The 9,587-nt window shown below is 49.9% G+C and overlaps 1 protein-coding gene across 2 annotated transcripts in view; it reads right to left on the reverse strand.

Moving 5' to 3' along the window:
* DCHS2 (dachsous cadherin-related 2) overlaps nucleotides 1-9,309 on the reverse strand; it is a 256,876-nt gene extending 247,567 nt beyond the window's left edge. Inside the window, exons 1-2 of one of the 2 annotated variants that reach the window (XM_082727429.1) lie at nucleotides 9,243-9,309; nucleotides 6,591-8,911 (exon numbers count right to left, since the gene is read on the reverse strand). In XM_082727429.1, the coding sequence (XP_082583555.1) occupies nucleotides 6,591-8,579 (1,989 nt within the window). In that variant the 5' untranslated portion in view covers nucleotides 8,580-8,911; nucleotides 9,243-9,309. Of the gene's footprint in view, nucleotides 1-6,590; nucleotides 8,943-9,242 lie in introns of those variants that run through there. The other variant, XM_082727428.1, reaches the window with a different exon arrangement.
* Nucleotides 9,310-9,587: the final 278 nt, after the last annotated feature.

Raw genomic sequence — 9,587 nt, forward strand, 5'->3', positions numbered from 1 at the left:
GGAGTTGGATAATCAGGGAAGATGACAGTTGGCAGGTAATCTAGACATATCCTGGAGACAGGTGCGAATGACTGCAGTGGAAATCTCACATGCTTTCAACGTGTGTGTACATACAGGACATGTCCTCTTAACAGATCCAGGAAAGAAAGAAAGAAAATCAATAAAAGAGCTAGAAGTGGACAATCATTGACCATCAAAGTCAGTATACACTATGTAAGTATGGAAGCATGCAAGTAAGGTCAACAATAAGGGTATGCTAGTAGGAAGGTGAGGGATAAGCAATGCAATTCAGACCACAGAATTCCAAAGGATCGATGATAAACTATACAGAGGAAATATACTTTCAAATAAAATTAATACACACTCAGATGAAATGTGAAAAATTAAAAAGTAAAAACTCTGACTAGCTGAAGGTCTTACTTCACTTTTGTTTTCACTCTGCAGCTCTTCAATACACTGCAACATTACTGGTCTTCTAACGCATATGACAGAGGACATGAGGAATTACAGAGGACTCAAAATACCATTAAACTGCAGCCCCACAAGCTACTTACAATCCACTGCTTTATCAATACAAGTAAACAACTGTAGCACCACAAAGAACATTAAGAAAAGAAGGGGACAGGGGAGCCTGGGTGGCTCATGTGGCGATCGCAGGATCTTGAGATTGAGCCCCACATTGGGCTCCTTCCTCAGTGGGAAGTCCCCTTGCATAAACACATGCTCTCTGTCTCTCTAAAATAAATAAATCTTTGAAAGAGAGAAAGAAGAATGGGACACATGAGAAAACATTTGGGGGGGCACATTTAAGATATGGCTACCATCTCCAGTTTGAAGAAAGGGCAATACAAGACAGAAGTGATGATGGACAGAACTAGGGTAAGGGCCATGGGTATAAATGAAGGGATGGGTGTAAGAAATACTGACGTACATAAGATGGGTCAGCTCCTGTGGTCAACTGTGCAGAGGAACCAGAGATGACACCAAGAATTTAGGAAACATCTTCTTCCTTAATCAAGTCTGTTACCTTCAAAGGCACTAGGAAAGGCTCTGGAGAGAAAGGACTTCCCACCAAGATAGGAATCACTTTCCCTCAGCTTTTCTTGCAGACTTGTGCTTTCATCGTCGCTCAGCCTTCAGGGAGTGGTTCCTTGCCCTGGACAGTTTGACTAAAGCCAATGAATGGCCCTTTGCTTAAATCTTACCACCCCCAGAGGGGTTTGGGGTTCTCCATTTTTACCTCCATAGTAGAGTTGAGACAAAACCAAGACACTGAGCAAGACTTTATTAACAGCTAGGAGATATTTTTTAAAAAGAAGTAACCCTGAAAGATATAATGATAAAGATATAATCAGAAACAAGATACACTTTAGTCCTTTCTGGTCCATGGAGCCCAACAGGAATCGGGTCTTTCCATCCCCCAGGGGTAGACAGGATCTTTAACTGCCACTGCTGAGGCTCCCTCTTAGACGGGTTCCTCAAAGTCAGACCATGAGAGCGAACGAGCAAGCACAGCAAAGTGCCCTCTCAAGACCTGATTTTTTTCCTACTGAGTGGTTTGAGTAATGACCTTCTCTCTACCCTGGTCCTTTACTTTCCAAAAATGTGAAACACAACCACTCCAACAAACAACAGATCCACACACACAGACACACACCAAATGCATAAACACATCTATGGAGAGGACACATCAGCGAAAAGGGGAACGTTTCAGAAAGGAGCCACTGAACAAAAGTTAAGAAAGAAAGACATCAGTGCTAGAAAGGAAATGACTTTGGTTTAGGAAATGTTAGATTTAAGGTGCCCAAAATATACCCAGGTAGAGACGGGTACAAGGTAGAGAAACGTGAATGTGAGTTTATAAGAGAGGCCGACCCCGTGGGTAGGGGGAGAAAGCTGTTCTGGGAATACAGAGAGGAAAGCAGAGAAAAGAGCAAAGTGATGCCTGTACCTGTACTTTCACCACTGGGGTTTGGGGGGCGGGGGTGGAAGTCCAAGAAGAAAAGGACAACCCGGAAAGAGAGAGGCAGAAAGAGAAGACAAATGTGGCAGCCTTCAAGAAAGAGGGAGTGAGCAGGCCACAGTCCAAAATGCTTCATGATTAAGAAAAGCTGATTGGATTTAAATTTGAAAACACAGTTGCCTTTTGAGAGACAGGGTTTAGTATAACGATGAGGGAACATCAGAACAGGGGGCTGTGGGGCCGCCTGGGTGGCTCAGTGGGTTAAAGCCTCTGCCTTCGGCTCAGGTCATGATCTCAGGGTCCTGGGATCGAGCCCCACATCAGGTTTTCTGCTCAGCGGGGAGCCTGCTTTCTCCCCTCTCTCTGCGGGCCTCTCTGCCTACTTGTGATCTCTGTCTGTCCCATAAATAAATAAATAAATACATCTTAAAAAAAAAAAAAAGAACAGGGGGCTGTGGAAGGATCAGCTAGTGGAGCTGGAGCAAGTGTCCTTCCTTCTTGAGGACCCTGGCAGTGAAAGGAAGGAGAGAGTCCCCCCCCGCCGCCAACCACCACCACCAGCACCACCAGCACCATAGGCTCTGGTAGCCCAGGGACCTGGCCCTGTCTGCTCACTGCTGTATCCTCAGCACTAACACTAGTTCCCATCATGTAAGGGGTACTTCACAGATATTTGCTCATGGAATGCTGTGTTTATTCAATCGAGTTTGCTGTTTGATTAAATAAATGAATTAGTGAATGAATCCAGTAATGATATTTGAGGAAGTCTGAGACAGTACTTGTGACAGCATTGCCGTGATTCAGGTATAAATACTGGCGATAAAGTCTGTAAGCACAGTTCACATCACTGTACTTGCGGAAGTTCGTCTTTTTGACAGTAATCTGAGGAGAAAGAGCATCTTTTAGGCCAGACCCTGAATTTGGGGAGGCAACGCTTGAGTGACTGCTGAGTAGAAATGCCTCTCTGCCTGAGCCATATAGAGACCCTGAGAGGAGCTCCTGTGAGGTGGGTTGTGAAGAAGGGGTGCTCCACATGGGGGACAGTGAGGAGCAAGGAATTAAAAATACAGGTGAGTGCCTGTGAGGCTGTTGAAAGCCCCTTGGGACTAGAAGTCAGCAATCTCAGGTTGCTACTGGTTCTCCTACTTGGTACTAAATCCCGTCATTCTCCCTCACCTTTAAAGTCTTTGTAAAGTTCTGATTTGGGTATGAGAATATAAAGGGGTTCAAGAAACACCGGGGGACAGGAGGATGACCAGCACTATGGTGGCAAGCAGAAACAGTATCAAGAGTGGAAGAAACTCAAAACGTGGGGTGACATCCAAGACACCTTAAAGGTTCAAGCCTTTATTTCATTAGATGACATGGCATTCCCTTTTAGGGAGTACACGAAAGATCATTTTTTTCCCCCTGTTGCTTCTCATTTTGCTTTTGTCTGATTCAGACAAAGGAGAACTGAACAGATACGCAGTCCAAACAGAGAAAAGTGGTGGAGAGCAACAGAAAGAAGGTAGGGTTGTAAATATCGATACAATGTAATTAAAGAAAGCCTTGGAAGAAAGGAAAGGCCATGAGACCCAAGGACTAGCTGGGAAGGTTTGGTTTTACAGAGTGGTAAAAAGAAGGAGTGAGAGTAAAGAGACACAAAACAGATGGGAGACACCTGGTGAGGTTTACCTGGAGAGTAGGGGACAGAGCCAGCTAGTGGACTTAGAGAACACAGACAGTTCACACAGCTGCTGGGGAAAGGCCACCAGGGAAGCCAGTATATAAGCGGCTTTCTGCAGTCTTGAGGGCCTACATCACTGGAATTTCCAGAAATTCTAATTAGCACGACTTAATATTATTTACAGCTATACTTGGCAACCAGAAAAAGTTTTTTGCCTTTGGAGATGCAGTCCTCCCCTTGAGCCAAGTATGGTTCGCCTGAAGGATCTGCTGCATACCGAATCATAATAATGGGGGTAAACACACCTCACGGCAGGATCATCTCATTTTAGAAACAATTCTAAAGACAGTTTCTAATCAAGAGAATTACAATTAATCCACCCTGCCTATTTTCCTTCAAATGGAGCCAAGCTGCACGATTTCATACCGAGACCGTCAAGGTTTTCAGATGGAAGAAATTTTAAAAATCATCAAGTCCAACTTCTCACTTTTTATGACTTCATTTTTAGAAATCCGTGGCAGAAATTATCAGTGCACACTGGCATCTATGTGGTGCTTTACATCTGTCAGCCTCCTTTGGAGTGCACCTGAGGCCACACACCTGAGCTCTGGCCAATGGGACATCGGTGGATGTGATCTAAGTCATGCCCAGGCCTGGCCCTACACTGGATGGAGAAATACCAGCTAATTTGTATCCTATCAAACTTTGCTTGAGAGAGAGATGAACTTCCATTGGCTACTCACTGACATTTGTGGATTTGTCTGTTTCAACAGCAAGCATTCATTGATTCTCAAGCCTTCTTTGAATAAGCTAGCAACTCAAAGAGCTGCCAATTATTCTAGAGAAAGAGATGGAGATTATTACCGCTTGCAGAGCCAAAAGATTCGGAAGACAGAAGCACGAAACTCATTTTTATAATATAATAATATCTTGATTATCTAAAGGCTATTATTTGAGACATAACCTATAGAAGTTAAGGCCCTATCCCTGAGAAACAGGGAATAAACTATGGAGGTCTTTTTGTTTGTTTGTTTGTTTGTTTTAAAGGTTTTATTTGTTTATTTGTCAGAGAGACAGAGACCACAAGTAGGCAGATCAGCAGACAGAGAGAAGTGGACTCCCTGCTGAGCAAGGAGCCTGATGGGACACTTGATGTCAGGACCCTGAGATCATGGCCTGAGTCAAAAGTAGATGCTTAATGACTGAACCACCTAGGTGCCCTAAGCAGGAGAGGTATTAAATAACTCAGCTTGAGAGCTAAAGAAAGCATTGGAGATTCACTCACTAGTCTCTCAGGCTCTTTGTATTTACTCAAGTTATCTTGGAAAAATAAGTCAGTCTTAGAAATCTGTTTATCTCACATTAAGAAACTGGAAATTGGTCTGTTTCTGCTCTGTTCCTTTGTTTTGTTTTTTTAGATTCCACATATAAGTGAAATCATATGGTATCTGTCTTTCTCTGTCTCACTTTGTTCCCTTAGCCTAATACCTTCTAGGTTCACCCATGTTGTCACAAAAGTCAACATCTCATTCTTTTTATGGCTGAGTAATATTCCTGTATTTATGTGTGTGTACCACATCCTGTTTATCCATTCATGTACTGATGGACCCTTAGGTTGCACCCATATCTTGTCCATTCTAAATATGTTACAATAAACATAAGGATACATATATCTTTTCTATTTCGCGTTTTTTTTTTCTTTACCCAGTACTGAAATTACTGGATCATATGGTATTTCTATTTTTAGTTTTTTGAAGAACCTCTATACAGTTTTCCACATTGGCTGTACCAATTTAAATTCCCACCCAGAGGAGAGATGGGTGAGAAGATGGGCAAAAAGGGTGAAGGGGAGTGGGACTATAGGCTTCCAGTTACTGAAATGTACAAGACCCCAGGATAAAAGGTATCACACAGGGAAATATAGTCATAGTTTTGCAATAGTGTTTTATGGTGACTGATAGTAGTTACACTTGTGAGCACAGCCTAATGTATAGAGTTGTCAAATCACCTTGTGCTTCTGAAACTAATGTAACATTGTGCAGCAACTACACTTCAAAAACAAAAACAAAAAAGCAAAAACAAAAAACAAACAAAACAAAAAAAAAAAAAGGAAAGAAAGCAAGCAAGGAAAGAAATAGGAAATTGGAACCAATGAGGACTGGTGCTAGAAGGGACCAAATCACAACTTTCTGAGATTGAAGGAGAGATCAGAATTCTAAAGGAAAAATTTCCAAAAAGCAAGGTAAAGATTTCCATTGTATAATTGAGCCCCACTACTTCTCAGAGCCCTGAAGTTTCACTGGAGGAACTCAACTCACAACTGATTTAAAAGAAAGAAAGAAAGAAAGAAAGAAAGAAAGAAAGAAAGAAAGAAAGAAAGAAAGAAAGAAAGAAAGAAAAATACTTACTGTCTTCAATGAGCCTTTGTAAGCCTCTAAGATGTACAAAATGTATTTAAAAAAAAAAAAAAAACTCTGCAAATGGTTACTCAATCAGTTTCGGTGTTTAAGGTGTATTATTATTATTTGGGAAAAAATAATTTCTGAGGACCACTTTATTTCTCTAAGATGCCAAACAATGATGCCCCAAAATATGAGACACCGCCATGTGCATACTGTTTGAGAGTGAGTGGTCCCTCCCAAATCAATGTGGGTGCCCATATTCAGTGTGAAGGAAACCCAGATTCCTTAAGCAAACTCAGGATCCAAATACCACGTGAAGTAGAAAGGACCTCAGAGATCACTCAGTGTAAGCCTCTGACAGAAAAATTTAGGTGCCCATAGGGCGCCCATTCGCCTCACTGTAGAGGAGGACCTGAAGCTCAGGCCCCTGTGCTTTTGGAGCCAGGGTACAATCACCTACATAACAATGTTCCCTCCCTGGATTCCCTTAATCCTGCCCTCTCTTCCCAGGCCTTTCTAGAATCCAGAGGTTGATCCAGAAGCATGACGCACTCACCTGCAAAAAGCAGTGCCCAACCGGCGCGTGCTCCGCCAGGGTGGCATTGTACACCTGCCTCCGGAAGACGGGCTCATTGTCATTCACGTCCTCCACGGTGATGCTCACCAGGCAGGTGGCAGAGAGTGGGGGCTCTCCTAGGTCTTGGGCTACCACTCTCAACTCTACTGCCTCCTGGACCTCTCGATCCAGACTTCGGGCGGTGCTGATCACGCCGCTCTCGGGATCAATAGTGAAGGACCGTCCGCACCCCGCGGTGGGCCACACACCTTCCGCGTTGCAGCGAACAGGAAGGTGGACCAGTGAGTAGCGCAGCCGCGCGTGGTCTGTGCCAGGCTCATCCGCATCCGAGGCGCTGACCCACACGACCGCGGTGCCCGGGGCTGCCGCCTCCGACACGGAGGCCAGGTAATGGGCCCTGCTGAAGAGAGGGGGCTGGTCGTTGAGGTCGGCAACCCGGAGCAGCAGCGTTTCCTCTGTGCTCAGCGGCGGGGAGCCGGAGTCCGTGGCCACCAGTCGCAGATCATACAGGTCGCGGCTTTCCCTGTCCAGGGGCCCCTCGACGCAAAGGAAAAATACCCCGGGGGAGCCGCCAGAGCGCAGCGCAAAGGCTCCGTCCCCGCCCTCCAGGGACAAGGAGATGCTCTCGCGTCCCAGACCAGCACCAGGCTCCCCGACGGCCTCCTCTTCCTGCTCAGGATTACCGTCTGCGTCTGACACCGAGACGCGAGCCACGTAGTCGCCGAGTGCGGCGCCCTCGGAAACGCGAGCAGCCCCTCCCTCCGTGAGGAAGAGCAGGTGAATAGCGGGCGGGTTGTCATTCACGTCGAGCACCGCGATGGACACCCGTACAGTGGCAACCTCGGGCTCGGCCCCTCCATCGCGAGCCTCGACCACCAGCTGGTGCCAGGCCTGTGCCTCACGGTCCAGCGGCCTCTGCACCCGCACCACGCCGCTCAGCTCCTCCACCGTGAAGTAGGCCGCATCGCCCAGGGGCCCGAGCGCCTGCCGGGCGCGGAGGCCGTAGCGCACGTGGCCGTTGGGTCCCAGGTCGCGGTCGGTGGCGCGCACGCGACAGACCTCGGAGCCCGGCCGGGCGTCCTCCCGCACCGCGGCTTGGTACTCGCCCTGCTCGAAGACCGGCGGGTTGTCGTTCTCATCTAGCACCCGCAGCTCCACACGCAGGTTGCCGGTGCGCCGCGGGCGGCCGCCGTCCCAGGCTTCGATATGCAACTCGTGTGCCGCCGTCGCCTCTCGGTCCAGGCGCCGCAGCAGCACCAGGTCCAGGGGCTCCAGGGGCGAAGAGGACGGTGATGACCCCGGGGTTCCGTAGCGCAACTGGAAGAACGGTCCTGCGGGGTCCTCGGGAAGGTCGGACGGTTGCACCAGGGTGTAGCCCTGCGTGCTGAACAGGCCGGCGTCTGGGTCGTGGGCACCCGGCAGGCGGAAGGCGGTGCCTGGAGGGCTGAGCTCCGAGACGTCGAGTTGCAGGGAGTCGCGGGGAAAGCTGGGCGAGTGATCGTTCACGTCGTTGACGCGGATCTCCACCTGCACCACGGCGCCCAGCAGCGTGGCGGCCACAAAGCTGTAGTGGTCCCGCCGCTCGCGGTCCAGGCACCGAGCCGTGCGGATGATGCCGGTGTCCGGATGCACGTGGAAGTCGTCCAGCAGCGGTGAATCATCCGAATCCTCGGAGAGAAAGAAGCCGCCCCCCTCCTGCTGCTGTGCAGCCGGCAGCCCCGCGCGGATGTCGCCTACTAGGGTGTCCGGAGGAAGTCCTTCATCCACGGAAAGGCTGAGGTTGAACACCTGGGCATATGAACCCGAGGCCGCCCACAGCCACGCGTGCATGAAGAGCCTGAGCAGGAAGCGCTGAGCCCCGGTGGCGCCGCCGCCGCCACCCGGCAGCCCGAGGGGTGACCCTCTCCTCCCGCCGAACAGAAGGTGCTTCCCGGCGGGAGGCCCCCGCCGCTGGTGCCCTTCGCCCATTCTCCACACAGGACTCTGTGCTCCGCCAGCAAATCGGGAAGGCTCCCGGGCAACTGCCAGCTTGTGAAGGGGTCTGGAGCCTCTTCAGTGTCGGGGCCAAAGAAGAAAAGACTTTGGCAAACCAACAGACCCAGGAGTTCCCGAGGTTCAATCTGCAACTGGTGAAAACGTCCTCCGCCACCGCTCACGCAGACAGGAAAGCTCCAGCAGCCTCTGCCGCTGCAGCCACCTCTTCAGACCCCGGATTTCTTTAAATGAGTCTCATCTCTTTTTCTCTCTCCTTTTATTCTTTTTACATCTGTTCCTTGTTTTGCTCGGCTTGTTGTTTCCCCCTGGTAAAGTCAGGTGCATTATTTCTTTTGCCAAAAAGGATGAAATTATTTAAAGCGCACACACACAAGGAGAGGACGGGGGTCGGCCCGGGGAAGGGGGTGGAGTAAGGGCGGGGAGGCCGAGTGCGGGCGCCGGGCCGGAGCGAAGGAGGAGGGGAGGGAGGGAGAGGCGGCTCTGGCTGCGGCCGCGTGCGCGGCTCCGGGGTCGGCCTCTCCCAGCCGCGTCTCCCGGCGGGAGGACCGCTCGGGCTCCAGCTCCCACCCAGCCCACGCCCCCCCTTCCCTTCTCCTCCCCGCCGGTGACGCGGCGCACACGAGGGCAAACTCCAACCTGCGAGTCGCCGCTCTGCAGCAGGGCGCCTTCTCGCCTGGGCCGGGGACCCGAGAGACGGGAGCGCAGCAGGAAAAGGACGCGCAGATTTGGAGCGCGAGGAAGGCGGGGGTCGCGCAGGCCGGCTGTCTGCCCGGGCTCTGCGTGCAAAGTGGCGATGGGTGGGGGAAGGCGAGAGCAGCAGCCCCTCCACCCCCCTTCTTCCTCCATCCCCTGGACGGTTCCTCCGGCAGGCCTGACGCTTGGCTCAGGCTGAGCCGAGGGTGGGGATTAGAATCACTTTGGGGAGCCAAACTTGTGTTCTCCATTTGGCGAGAGAGATTCGTCCCCAGCGGAAGGACAGAT

The sequence above is a fragment of the Mustela nivalis genome, assembly GCF_964662115.1.
Source record: "Mustela nivalis genome assembly, chromosome: 4".
Taxonomy (NCBI): Eukaryota; Metazoa; Chordata; class Mammalia; order Carnivora; family Mustelidae; genus Mustela; species Mustela nivalis.